We start from the raw sequence: 14193 nt of genomic DNA, 5'->3' as shown, positions 1-14193 counted from the left end.
TAAGACACGTAAAAACTGATTTAGTCCAATTATTCATTGAAAAATAAAATCTGATTAGCAGTACTGATATCTTGGCTTAATTCTGCAATCTGAAACTTACGAGCACTGCCGCGCAGACCACAAGTCAAGTAATGAACTGGAATCCTTAGTAATTGATGTTTTATAAAAACATAAAAAACAAATAGAGTTTCAAGAGATCATTTTCAATTGCGAAATTTATGAATAAGATCAACAGAGAATTTTAACACTTCTAATAATAATAAATAAAATAAAAACCTCGACAAATGATTCCAAATCTTGCTTCTTTCTTTCACATTGAAACCTTCTTGACGAAAATACATAGGACAGGGAATGCATATTATCATGGTGTTTATTTGATATTTTACGTGTCAACCAGGACATATTATCCATTTTAAACCTTTAACAAAATGGAACATAAAATCATGAATTGCAGTAAGCTAGGAGAATGCAGAATCTGGACATTTTCAAGAAGATTTTCTGTCAATTAGAGAGTGAATTGCTGCATTTGACCTAAGAGCTCTAGGCCAGCTCTCGGAGATCTTCATTTTCAATCTTCAAAAAGAAATCAGCAGCCACAAGAGCAAGAGTCCTGGATAGCAATAGAAGATTAAAAACGAGAAAGTAATGGGCACATGTAAGTGGCATATATGTAAAGAAACGAGAATAGCAACCAGAAAAGAAGTAAACTAGTATGAGCATCCCGTTTATTGTTTGGGGGCGAGTGTCCCACAAGCTTGAAAAGATCAGAGCATTTTGCAGCTTAAACCCTATGCATGGCTCTCTTCTCTCTTATTATTATTTTTTTTTTACTTTCAATAAGCAGTGATCGGTTGAAGACATGAATAGACTCAGTTGCTTAATTTTTAATAATCACATAATTAGGCCTGTGAAATTGTATCTCACCATCCCTAAAAGCTAGAACCAGTGTTTGATCTGCCATCTTTTAAATCTGCTGACAGCACATTTAGAAAGCAAAAATAAAAGAAGAAAAAAGAAAATCTGTGCAGGCAACAATTCGAGATGCCAGGCGTATATTCAACAAATAAATAACGGATAGACGAGTTTGATGACCTCTTCTTCCTTTATTTGTTCCTTTTCCCCCCTTTCCCTGGCCAATCTGCGTTCACTAGCTAGGTGCCATGATTTATCTCCAAGATATAATTTCGGGAACAGGAAAAGGTATTTTGTAAAGCAAACGGTAGCAAAAAAATCCAAAGCATGAGAAGACTTCTTGTGCACAAACTGAACGGAATAAATTGCGGGAACAGGAAAAGGTATTTTGTAAAGCAAACAGTAGCAAAAAAATCAAAAGCATGAGAAGACTTTCTGTGCTCAAGCTGATTGGAATTAAAAGTAAGGCTTGACAAAAGGCACTATACCTCCAAAGCTGAGCATGTTTAGATTTTTTGACTCCCGTGTCCCGCTCCACTCATAGCCTAATCAATCAAAGGCACGCATCAGCACACGGATTCGTACAGAAAGAGAACATGAAGAACAGCTCACCTATCCTACTGGATGAGACTTCATGGTTGAACAGAAAAGGGGAACAGTGTAAACTTTGAACTAACCTTGGCCAAAACAACTGGTTGAGGTGTTCTTCCCATTCTCATAAACGCAAGCAAATGACTGATCAAAACCTGTAAACCCACACAAGCCCCCACTGGTTTCGCAATCCTTGCATACATTAGAATAGTATGAATCATTATATTGAAGAGAAATACCAAATTTCCATTTCATTGGATCCCCCTCACTTCCCCCAAAACTGTATACTGACGTATAAGAAGAGCATTGGAGCTTTGGAAGATCCAACGTATAGCCTGCTAGTTGAATAGGTGACTCGTAAACACAACAAGTTGAAGGTGGCGCATTCTGTAGCAACCCTATGCCTGTCACTCCCTTGCAAGAATATAGTCCTCTACATACACGGGAGCGCGACCCCATAGCACACAAATCTTCAGCTGGATCAAACAAAGGAGAATTGGTAGAGCATCCAAGCAAAACAAATATATTTTCCCCTGTTAAAGTGAAGGGACTAGCTCGATCCAGGCTAAAGCTTCCTGAGTTCTGCATTGAACTACAAGCAGACATGAAGGGATCTCTGATAATTAAGGTGCTACTTGAGTAATCGATATCTGAGACATTGTAAATGCCGGTCCCGGTAGAGAACTCTAGTGTGCCGGCGTTGCATCTTACATATCTAGCAAAGTCGGGGTGCCCACATCCAAATCCGGAGCCGAAGGGGTACTTCACTGATATCGTGCCACAAGTGTCATGACATGTGCCATTTATTGGGATAGGATTCACAGCAGCAGAGATGGTGAAATAGATGGGGAGGGAAAGAAGAATGTAGGTGACGATCCAAGCATTTGAGATTGATGGTATTGGTTAGAGTTTGGGAGAATTAATAATCAATAAGTTTAAAACACGGAGGAAACTTCACTAGACAATATTGAAGTTATGTTTGGAAGGAGGGCTGGTTGTTCTTTTCGGTGGAGCTGATCAATTTCGTTCTTTTGCTTCCTAATAAGCAAACCTGACACATGTGGGTTCTAGCTGTAAAGCAACGTACATCCTAGTAGAAGACCCATCAAACAGTAAAGAAGAGAAACAAGCTTGCTAATGTGAACAGAATTACCAGTAACTATCAAGTAGTACAAGTGGAAGTGTAACAAGTTTTTTTAAAGAAAAGCGACATTTTACAGCCCATTCAAACAGCGATAGGATTTCCAATTTACAAGAATAACTAGAGTTTCACACTGGATATCAAGAATTCGAATATCTATTTCGATACAAAATGATACATACTAAAACACAGAGAAAGGTTTAAAGCCACTAAAACGAAATGTCATCCTAAAAAGCTGACAAGGTTTACCTTGCTTTCTTAGCTATCGAAATTTATTAAATAGCTCAACAGAACTCTGGAATGGACAAGGAAAAAAGAACTCCCTACAAGTGATTGCTTCAGCTGATTCATCCATCAATAGTGAATCTAGATCCAGTCTGATGATATGACCAAGTAAAATGCCCTCTCAAGCAAGACACAATGAGGAAGTTATGATGCACTTGATTAAAATAAGCACTGCACTAGTCTCGCCACAGGAGACACTCCTTTACAGAATCCTGTATCATGACTAGAAGCCAAAGGGAACTCAGAATTATCTGGAAGCTAGTCCATTCACATCATCCGAATAAAAGAATACAAATTTCATTTCCCTAAAGATCCTTCAAATCACTTTCATTTGATTTTGATGGAATTTAAGCAAACAGCAATCCTTGGAGTATGAGCAGATTTTTCAGCAAGTTGCTTCTGCATTCACCACGCATTTGAACCAGCCTGGTTTTTAGAAGCATTCCTATAGCCCACAGTCACAGATCTTGGCAACATTCATGCATTCAAACCAGCCCAATTTCAGAACTACTCTTGTTCCCCAAAGGTCATGCATCCCTTCCAGTTTAAATGTTTATACAGCCTCTACTATGCCAAAAATCATATGCCAAGGGAATAAAGTACTGAGTGACTCTTATGTTCATTGGAAAGAGCTTGAAGATTGAAAGTAGGCACTTCAAATTTGAACTCTAAACATTGTGGTAAAACCTGTGAGAAAAAGCTCAAGCAGATAACTACCATGGGACATCCTTGAAACTCATGCATTTAGACCCACCCAATTCTTAAAAGCAATAAGTGCTTCCATTTTTCGGAAGTTCCTCTTTCTCAACTTTGATACTTTCAGCTTCTTATGATTCTCCATGAACGCTTGCTTGTACCTCCATTTATCCACAAAAATCTTCATCTCCTGAGATTTTTCTACGACTTGCATCACTGCATCAAAGAAACCTCCTTTCACCATAGCATATAGGAATGCATCAACCAAACTTTGATCAAATTTAATACCCTTCTCTTTATCCAGTGAGACCTTTCGCTTAACCTCATTCCAGAGCATCAAAACACCGAAATATTTCTCTGCAGTCACATACCCATTAATTAGGGACAAATATGTTTGGTCATTTGGTTCAAACTGTAGGAAAGTCATTCTTCTGAAAGTCCTCTTTGCATCCTCTAACCGCCCAGCTTTACAAAAAGCATGAATAATTGAATTCCAGTCATGAGTTTTCACTTCAACTCGAGGGTCCTCAATGACTTCATCTAAAAAAGCAGCCATTAGTTCAGGACGCTGTTTTTCCATTAAACCTGTCATAATTGTCAAATAACTTCCTTTCAATTCAGCTATTCCCTCTCTCATGTCCCTAAACAAAGTAAAAGCTGACTGGAAATCTTGGCTTGTCATTGATGCTTCAATTAGTGCATCATAGCTCCCCTCATCTAATTGAAGCCCTTTGTTGCTAATATCCATGACCAGCTGTGTAGCTTCAGCTGTTCTATACTCTTTGCAATATGCCTTCAAGATTGGCAGAAAGACCCCAAGTCCCACATAACCACCTTGAGCATCCATTTCATCAACAATACTGTGCGCCTTATCTGATAATCTAAGATTAACACAGGCACTAATAATACCAAACCCAGTTGATTTATCCGCAGCAATAGTTGCTGACTCCAACTTCTGAGCTTCAATGATCAAGTTTGCTAAACCCTTGATACCTCCATCTTTCATAAATCCTTTAACCACCTGACAATAAGTTTCCTCGCTAAAATTCAAATCTAGTCCACCCTGTTCCCTCAAACTACGGAGAATAGTTTCCGAAACAGCCTCAAAACTCCCTGACTTTACATACCCTCTAATCAAATAACTAAAAAATAACCTTTTATTCGAAAAACCAAAGCCACTCATTAAACCGTTTAACTCGATTATCCTATCTTGCAACCCCTTCAGTGCATACAAATAAGCAAGAAACCCAAAACTCAATTCATCAGGCTTAATACCCAGCACGGACATAGTTTCAATAACTTTTTCAGCTTCACTAACAGACTCAAGTTCGCAACAACACCCTTCTAGAGCCACATTACAAGCATCCATATCAGGTTTCATAGAATCCAATTTCTCATCAATAGCAATTCTACAACTTTCTTCAAAAACTTTCAAAAAGGCAATAACTTTATCATTTTTTCTACTAATTTCAATGAGAAAATCACCCCACAGTCGAAAAGGCATAAAAAACCTGTTCTTAAACATACATTTGATTAAAGCAAAAGCAGGAGCAGCAGTATTGGCACGTACCATTGAACCAAGAAACAGTTGTACCGTTTCAAAATCTAAACTTTTTGGGTTCTTCTCAATAGCATAAACAATAGAAACAAATGCCCTTTTGAGATTGATGGTGTCATTGAGAGAGGAAAGGTGTGTGATGAGTGAGTTAGTGAGAGACTTGGACGGGAAAGCTGAGTTTGAGGTTAATGACTTGAAAGACGCCCATGCCTCATTAGTGTTGTTAGTGATGAGGGACCTGTGAAGGGTGGATTCTAGATTGGTTATGTGATCTTGCGTTAAGATTTTCGGGGTTTGTCTGTTGGTGGTGGTGGCGGGGTTTGTGATTGACGGTGGAGTCTTTTTAAGGGAAAAGATGGTGGGTTGCAAGAAAGAGTATAAAGTTGGGGTTTCGGGTGTGGTGCTGAAGGATCGGCGTCGAAGCAAAGGGAACACTCTTCTCCACATTCTTTGATCGCTGCGAGTGTGTCTTCCGTGTGTAGCCTCAGCTTATGTTAAATGGATGGGAATTTAGATTAATAATATATGTAACAGACCTAAGAAAACAACAGCTGGAATAGCTCAGTTGGCTAGAGCGTGTGGCTGTTAACCACAAGGTCGGAGGTTCAAGCCCTCCTTCTAGCGTTGAAAAGCTTTTAACAAACTTTTTTCAAATCATTTGATTTGATCTTGAAAAATTTCGACACTCGATCGTTGGATTTTTATGTTTTTTAAAATAAAAAATTTTCTGTTTTTATTTTCAAATTTTCTTTTCTTAAAAAAAATTAAAAATGATACCAAAGGTGGCCTGATATTTTAGAGTTTTCAATTATCAAATTAATATAATATTTTTTAAATGGATATGAGTTCAATCAAACTTTTATAAGAGCATTAAGTTAGAGTTTTTAAGTTTTTTCAAATAAATGCATGCCATTTGTATTTCTTCAATACTCCATGACAAATTTTAGAAACTTGATATTAGTATTTTTTTTCAATAAGAATTTATAATGAGTTTTGGTAAGTGATAGAAGCGGAGAGAAAACTTTATATAAAAATTGTATTTTTAATAATTTACGGGTCAAGACTTATAAGTTAAATTTTAAGTTTTGTATTTGGATTTGAGTATTTAAAAAAAAAAAAATCTCATGAAACGAACATTCTTTTATGCATGGATGAATGATGATAGGAGAAAGATAATATAAAGAAATTTGATTATCGTAACAAAAGAAAAAGTCTTGCAATGTAATATATAATCAAGAATAAATACAGAGAAATATTAGGTATAATAAATTTATATTCTAATAAATTTTTTCTATTATTATTTAATAGATGATATTATGAACCGTTCACTCACCTCAAATATAAAAAATGATGTTATAATTGATCAATAAAAATATTAGTATCATCATTAATTGTAATGCTTAACATTATTATTGATAAAAAAGTTGGTGAATGTTCATTATACGTTAATAAAAAATAAATAAATAATTAAAACAAAAAAAAAACTTAGCGTTTCTTACATTTTTTTTATTTACCACTATAATATAATAATTCTTTTCTCCTTGCATAAAAAATTGCATGATTTTGGCCCAGGGTTATTAGGGTATCTTTATAAGGTGCATTAATTATTGCTGATTTGTTTGGGGTATCTTTATCCATGCAATGTTTTGTGAATAGCAAAATAAACAAAATAGCCCTGATAGTAAAAGACCTGGTGGTCTCGAGCAGGAGTATTTATGTATTTTTATTTTTTATACATTATAGAATTATAAATGTACATTTGAATGTAAGACATTTAGTTCATTATGACAAGGGGCATTTGGGTGTTTTAGCCTAGGTTTTGTTGTTAATTATAAATTTGATTTAGAGTAGCAACATAACTCCTCTTGAAAATAATATTGTTTTCAATAAAAAGTTATTGGCGCGTCTTTGTTGCATACTTTAAGCGATATGTGCAGAGATTTCTAACTATTAACAATGTGTTTTGTCATCTTAGTTAATTCCTCTTTATCTCCTTTTCCATTGTAGACAACAAGTGTACTTCAAATATGATCGATGTATTATTAGTGACCTTTTTTTTTTTCATTTCTCTTCTACCTCGGTAAATACTCTATGATCTTTATTGTTATTGTTTAAATATAATTTATTTTTATTTTTTTGAAAAAAATACATATAAAAAGGCATTGATTAATTTTTAAGGAAAAGGCCAGCATTTCTTACTCATATAATAATGGCTAGCGCGTCCCATATTTGGTCCCTTGATTTGTTTTTAATTTTAAATGTCATCTATTCTAAATTTCTTTGAAAAAAAATAAGTTAGATGACATATTATCTGATATTAATCAATTTTGTTTGGAAAAAAAATCAAGGCAAAAGTTTTTTCTGATAAAAATCTCATTACTAAACTAAGTTATGTTTTTCTATTCGTGACCTTAAAAACTTATCCCACAATCCAAAATCACCAAGAAATACATCTTAAGAAATTTGATAAACTCCTTAATGATCTTAAAAAACTATCTTAAAATCTAAAATTAACCCAAAACCAAAAAAATTACCGAGTGAAGGTATGTTTTCCCAAACAATTTCAAGATAAAAAAAAACACTTATTATGAGCTCTTCTTGTCAAATGGGACAATTCAGCAATTTATATAGACAAAATGGATGCCAAAAGAATTTTTTACCGAGTAAAGATATATTTTTCCAAGCAATTTTTAAGATAAAAAAACATATGTTATGAAGTCTTCTCGTCAAATGAGATAATTTAGCATCAATATCAACTATTGTTATAAACAAAATCAATATCAAAAGTTTTTTTTTCCCTATAGTTGGATTCCAATAATTTTATTTTACTTGTCTGAAATTAAAAACCAAAAAATAAAATAAAAATGAAGTCCGAGATCAATTTGATTTTGTCCTTAAATTTTAGAAACTAAATGGACCTAGTATTTATAATTTGAAAAATTTAGGGATTACAATAAACACTTCGCCAAACTTTGATAAAGCCTTTCATTCCCTCGGTATTCGTCACTTTAGTCTTGCATATTTCAATCTCGTCATTCCCATACAAATTAGCCTACAATTTAATTTAATAAGAGTCACAGAAAGTCAGTCAGTGCTATGCTATTTCCCTCCACACCTTTTACATTTACCCGTTACTTATAATTAATTGATACTAAATAATGAATCCCTAGCAGCGAAAAAATTGATAAATAAATAGATAAATTCCATTGCCCTCAATATGCATTGCACACACAACAAGAAAAAAAACAGATGATACTTCGAAATTTTTGAAAACCAAACAGACTATGAACGGTAAAAAAAAAAAAAAAAAGGAAAAGGAAAAGGCCCAGAGCATTCAGGTCAGCTGCTGATGTATTACGTTGAAAACGAAGTCGTTTTCAAGGAATAATAATACATAAATCATAGGCAGCCAAGGAAGGAGGTGAAGTAGAGCAGAGTATCGAGTCCAGTCGAGTCAACTCTGTGGATCATCATCATCATCATCATCATCAATGGAAGAAATAGTATCAGCACATAAAGAGAATAAATCATCATCATCATCATCAAAATTTATAATCGAAGAATGGAATGGATCTTCTTCATCAAAACTCTTTAAAACTGCGACCATAACTGCTTCTCCTTATCTATCCATCCAGAGGTCACCTTTATATACATATATATATATATATATATATATATTCCTTCACTTCTCTTTTGCTTCTTCTGTATTCATCATTTTGAATTGAATCATGTTTAATGCGCAGATCTGGAAGTCGTTTTAATCACGTCTGGAGACGAGTTCTTCAAGCATTTGTACCCGAGGCAAGCCCTCCCCCTTCCCCCCTTTCTTTTCTCTTAAATCTTCTTTGGCAAAAAAACAAAACAAAACAAAATTACTATTCAATTTATTTAACTAATTAATTTAAATTCCGTTGGAGTGAGGGAACGCAGGGATTTCCAAGCAGTGTAACACCAGATTATGCCCCTTTTCAAGTATGGGATTCATTGCAGGTATTATCATTAATTTATGAATTTTATTAAAAAAGAACCTTCCGTAGTAATCTATCAGAGCTGATGAATTGATGGCTTGATTTGGTTCTAAAGGGTCTTTCAACTTACATAAGGACCATGCTTTCAACACAAGTAAGCTCTATTTGATCACACTTGTAATAATCATATGATTGTCAAAAAAAAAATCTAAATATAAAAAAAACTTGTTTCCTCAAATTGTGTTGAAGGCTCTCTTGAGTGCAATTGGGGTTGGTGAGAAATCAGCTACTGTCATTGGTGCCACATTTCAGGTACTATAATAGTTTTTTTTATTATTATTATTGTCTTTGGCTTTCTACTGCTACACAGATAATATGAATTGAAGTTTTTTGAAATTTGTGAGGGGCTTTTTTTTTAAAAAAAGTTTATAAATAATATTGATAACTGAGTTTTTGTTTGCAGTGGTTTTTGAGGGACTTAACTGGAATGCTTGGAGGCATACTCTTTACATTTTACCAGGTTTATTGTTGCATACTTTTGTGATTGCACCCCTTTTGTTTTTCTGGTCTCTGGGGATTATCTTAACTCTGGATTATCTTAACTCTCTCACTTGTGAAGTGCTCTAGTTTTTCTGCCTAGTTAAAAATGCTCTAGGTAGAGTTTGGCAATTGATGCAAACCACCTTTTCTTTTGTTCTTTCTTTCTTTCTTCCCTTTTTCTTTTGGTTCATTTCAAGATTATATGAAACTGGGTAATTTTGTGCTTCTCAGGGCTCAGACCTGGATAGCAATGCCAAGATGTGGCGTTTAGTTGCTGACCTTATGAATGATCTCGGTATGCCCTGCTGTCTCTCTCCTTCTCCAGAAGGTGTACAGTGCACACACCAACTTTTGCTCCATATTGGCATCTGACATTCTATTTTGTTGTTATTCTCCATGGTTTCTCAAATTATTTTCTCCTTATGTCCAAAATTTATGAGAAAGTTTGTCAATTTGGCTGCAGGAATGTTGATGGACCTTCTTTCCCCTTTATTTCCTTCCGCTTTTATTTTTGTTGTTTGCTTGGGAAGCTTATCAAGATCTTTCAGTAAGTATCCTCGTAGCTTAAATGCCTGGTGTGGGGACCTGTGGAAATTGTCTGAAAACTGCTTATTAGAATTTTTGTTGTGTAATTATTTATACTGTTGGTCATAGTGATAGTGTTAAGGCCAAAAAAAAAAGCCTGGTCTGATTCTATCTTGCTAATGAAATGGTTGATTAACTATTGTTGGCATTTATTATTTAAAAATATGCAAAAGAAATATGAAGCTAACAATAGAATTTAACTAGTTTGCCACAGTATATCTGACACACCTGCTGGATAGAATATAGAAAATTAGATAAACATAAATGCTCAGTGATCATCATCTGATTTATCTCCTTTTTCCTTTTCCTTTACCTTTTTTTCCTATCATTAGCTGGTGTAGCTAGTGGTGCAACTAGAGCTGCTTTGACTCAGCATTTCGCCCTTCAGAACAATGCTGCAGATATATCTGCCAAGGTACCAATACTGCTATTCTGACCCTTGCAAGACAACCTCAAGAGATTTTTTGGTTGCTACTACAGCTATTGACTGGCTCCTGTATATTTATAGGAAGGAAGTCAAGAAACAGTCGCAACAATGATTGGCATGGCCTTAGGAATGATCCTCGCTCGAATAACAATGGGACTCCCCCTAGCCATTTGGTTTTCTTTTCTTTCTCTCACTGTGTTCCATATGTATGGTAAGCTCTTGTGCAATGGTTTCCGGCATAGAGAATTATTTTTGACCAAGGAACATACTCACCTTCAAGGAATGATCAGGAAAATTATACATGGGTTCATGAATGAGTATGACTTATTCATATCAATTTTCATGTTGTCTTTATGGCCGAAGAACTAGATCATAATAATCTCAATGAAAAAAAATTGGCACCTAAATTGAAGGGTGGCAAGAGGTACACTTTTTCTGGTTTCTAGATCTATTTGCTTAGTTCAGCAATAGATGGGCAGTAAGACTTGTCCTTTCATGGTGACAAACTCAGAAACCTATAGTTTCTCTACTTTCTTGTTTGCATAACCATGACGTATACTAATAACATAGTTTTGTGGTCGTCTCATGTTACATCTGGCTTTATGTCTGCAATTAATGTTTTCATTTTCATGTGCAGCAAACTACAGGGCTGTTGGGTGCCTTGCTTTGACTTCTTTAAATATTGAGAGGAGTGCTATTCTCTTCCAGCATTTCATGGAGACTGGCCAAGGTAATGGTTTTGTCAATAGTGGCTAATCGCCCAAAAAAAGGCAACAAAGTTCTGGCATCATCATATAAATTGATTGTTCTTTTCTTTTCTTTTCATTTCTTTTTTAATGAAAACTCACTCTATTTCATGAGCTTACTTGCCTGATCTCACCTGTTGGCAAGCTGGAGGTGAATTTGTTTATCTATCTATTTTTCTTGATTTTGACGCCATTATCTGAATTTGTTGCCAGTTCTCTCTCCTGAGCAGGTCTCTAGAATGGAACATGTTTTACCAACGTGGATCACTTCTTGGAGTTCAAAAAAGGTCAAGTTACTACATGCCAATGTGCGCTTGGGTGTGAGAGTTTCTTCACTTGATCACCAGGAAATGTGAGTTTTCGGTTATTTAAGTCATAAACTTTCCATTACTACAAGGTTTTGTTTCCTACTTGTACTATGTACCCTTGCTTTTTCTTTTTCTTTTTCTTTTTTTCCTTTTTACTCTTTTTGAATGACATATTTATTCAGAGCAATTAGGTAGTCAACCTTTTACTGAAAAAAAGTAGTTTTGTTCAGGTGGTGCTTTTACAATGATTGTTGTAGAAGCACCTGAATAATTGAACTACTGTTTAGCATATTTCAAAGGCATTTCAAGTTAGGATTATGGCTTAAATCTTGACATATCTGCACACAAAACTGATCTGAGCTGGCTTCTGCAAAATCAGTGCTCAAAAACATTTTGCTGTGTAAAAAACTAACTGTTCAAGCAATATTCTCAAACAGGAAGGAGGTGTTGCTTTCTGCAGGATCTCATTATCTTAAAGGTTAAGATCTAGTTTCTACCTTCCAGTTTTCATTTTTTAAAATCATAAAAAAAAACTTTGAATTTTAATGGGAAACCTATTGCTTATTTTGCTTGTCTATGCTGGTCTTTTTAGCAAAATACTTGTTGGTGGAGAGGAAGCGAATCATTGATGTTATAATGCACAAAAATTCAACAGCTTCAGATGTCTTGCAATCATTTATTCACGCTCTTGTTATGGCCGAACTCATGCAAAAAAGTACATCTGTCTATTTGGAGAGCCAGTCATGGATGGATAAACATTATGAAGTTTTTCTTCAAAAGGTATCTCTCTCAATTTTTCTTAACTTAAATAAATTGCTCTTTTACTTGACCCTATGACCAAATTCTGAATGAGAACCCAGAATGGATTCACTTTCAGAATACTGCCCTTTCCCGCTTAATTTGAGTTCTATTGCTGTTCTTCATCGAGGAACTTAGAGGCACATTTTGGCTCTAGATGATTTTTATTCTTTATCTGACAGCTACACTGAGCAGACCTTCAACTAATAACTAAAAAGAACTTGTAATTGCCATTCTTTTTCACAGTGCTCTATGTCATAATTGGTCATGAAGTGAACCAGGAATTTTTACATGCGACTAAAATTTAATCCCTTATCTTTTATTTACTTATTTAAATAAACATTTGTATCCTTACAAATGAAGGGCCTAATCTTACTACATTAGCTGATCAAATAATGTCCACAATTATGTTTTGAGCAATGTGAATAAACATATCCAGAGATGTGAATCCAGGATGGCTCTCCAAACTATTGCATTCTGAAGTTCCCTATATCACCATTCTTCATTGAAGAACTTGGAAGCACTGCCCTGCTATTATTTGTCAAGGTAGCTACACTATTTATAGATTAACTAACACATTTTGGTTCTTGTTCATTTCTATTCTTTATCTGGCAGCTAAGTTCGTTGGGTTGGAAAACAGGGCGCCTTCTTTCCCCTCCAGTCATCTGGAAGGCGAACTGGACAGATGTTTCAACAGATGATAAAATCGACTAGGTAATACGTGAGTTCTGTTGCATTATAATTGCAAGAATTGCAGAAATTGACGACTACTTCATTGACATTCAAAGCAAATTAATTTAACAAAGTGGCCATCAACTAAGGCTTGATACTGCCGTGAACGCTGAAGTGCGAGGCTTTTTAGATGGCACACATCCGTGGTGCCATAATACAAGAACGGTAACTCTTTGTCTTGAAGCAGCTCCGCTATAGATGCTCTTGGTAGGATTAGAATTATGAATTTTTGGTGTTTCCAGAATCATGTATACTTTAAAAAGTTGGATATGTCATTGGCTAATGGTCCAATGACCTCTTTTCTGTAGGAACTAGTAATATGAACCACTTCGATACTATATAGCTTAGCTTGATGATCTGGGATGGTGGTTTGCAGTAACCAGAGGGAACTTGTTAGAGGGCAGCACACCTGCTCCTGCGAATTGTTTTGGAGGCTATAATAGAGAATCAGTTTTTGCCTTCTGAATTTTGATGCATATACTCCGCAGTCATGTGGTTTGGATTTGTTACGCAGCCGAGGGTTTTTGTCACCCCGGATGGAGAGAGAGCGTTCCCATCAAAAGGATGTCTTCTGCATAAAAACAGCCCCGGAGATTATTATTGACATGCCGTTTTGCAGAAAAACAGACCTGCACTGCCCAACATGACATATCGCTTGAGAGAAGCTAGCACAAAAAAAAAAGTGAAGTGAAAATAACATCAGTTGCGTTTCCTTTGCTGGTGATAATGTGAGCAATATGTCTTCCATACCGACGAGACAGCAATTGGGGATGGTCAAGGATGAGCCTGATCCATGACTTCAACATTCTAGGCTCTAGAATTACATCTCCTCGTTGTATGGAAAAAATTGGCACCTTTTCTTATAATTTTGCTTCTTGCTTTGCTCTCTTCCATTTTTTATTTTTT

At 35.3% G+C, this 14193-nt stretch overlaps 3 protein-coding genes, 1 long non-coding RNA gene and 1 other non-coding gene across 9 annotated transcripts; 2 read left to right on the top strand and 3 right to left on the bottom strand.

Moving 5' to 3' along the window:
* Positions 1-236: 236 nt before the first annotated feature.
* On the bottom strand, positions 237-2406 carry LOC105121624 (wall-associated receptor kinase-like 15; the record flags this gene model as incomplete). The annotated part of the gene is made up of 3 exons (XM_011020352.1): positions 237-610; positions 1401-1457; positions 1590-2406. Coding segments are annotated over 3 exons (909 nt in total), but the record flags the coding sequence as incomplete, so codon positions are not given.
* Positions 2407-2679: 273 nt separating this feature from the next.
* Positions 2680-5659, bottom strand: LOC105121631 (Pentatricopeptide repeat (PPR) superfamily protein). Its single transcript, XM_011020364.1, has one exon. The coding sequence runs from the start codon at positions 5628-5630 to the stop codon at positions 3666-3668; it is 1965 nt and encodes a 654-aa protein (XP_011018666.1). The 5' UTR covers positions 5631-5659; the 3' UTR covers positions 2680-3665.
* A 74-nt stretch (positions 5660-5733) lies between these two features.
* TRNAN-GUU (transfer RNA asparagine (anticodon GUU)) lies at positions 5734-5807 on the top strand. The gene has a single exon. It is a non-coding gene; the product is annotated as a tRNA-Asn (tRNA).
* A 2628-nt stretch (positions 5808-8435) lies between these two features.
* RUS3 (root UVB sensitive protein (Protein of unknown function, DUF647)) lies at positions 8436-13753 on the top strand. Of its 5 annotated transcripts, none has more exons than XM_011020318.1 (16): positions 8439-8820; positions 8927-8984; positions 9114-9173; positions 9267-9305; positions 9401-9463; positions 9615-9671; positions 9923-9986; positions 10155-10238; positions 10609-10691; positions 10785-10914; positions 11341-11433; positions 11663-11801; positions 12195-12235; positions 12350-12537; positions 13171-13269; positions 13344-13753. In XM_011020318.1, exons 1-15 carry the CDS (start codon positions 8675-8677, stop codon positions 13267-13269), a joined length of 1344 nt encoding a protein of 447 aa, XP_011018620.1. In that variant the 5' UTR covers positions 8439-8674; the 3' UTR covers positions 13344-13753. The 5 variants fall into 5 exon arrangements, 2 of the variants coding, with proteins under 2 accessions (XP_011018640.1, XP_011018620.1); XR_841574.1 differs by having other exon boundaries at positions 8440-8820; positions 13171-13452; positions 13664-13753; XR_841572.1 differs by having other exon boundaries at positions 8440-8820; positions 13171-13452; positions 13596-13753.
* On the bottom strand, positions 13307-14135 carry LOC105121619 (uncharacterized). Its single transcript, XR_841581.1, has 2 exons — positions 14038-14135; positions 13307-13858 (listed from the first exon to the last, which is right to left on the bottom strand). It is a non-coding gene; the product is annotated as an uncharacterized LOC105121619 (long non-coding RNA).
* Between the last annotated feature and the right edge of the window lie 58 nt (positions 14136-14193).

This window comes from Populus euphratica, unplaced genomic scaffold (genome assembly GCF_000495115.2).
Source record: "Populus euphratica unplaced genomic scaffold, PopEup_1.0 scaffold1.1, whole genome shotgun sequence".
NCBI classification, from domain to species: Eukaryota; Viridiplantae; Streptophyta; class Magnoliopsida; order Malpighiales; family Salicaceae; genus Populus; species Populus euphratica.
Note: the sequence above shows the minus strand (reverse complement) of the source record. Positions and strands in the feature narration are given on the sequence as shown.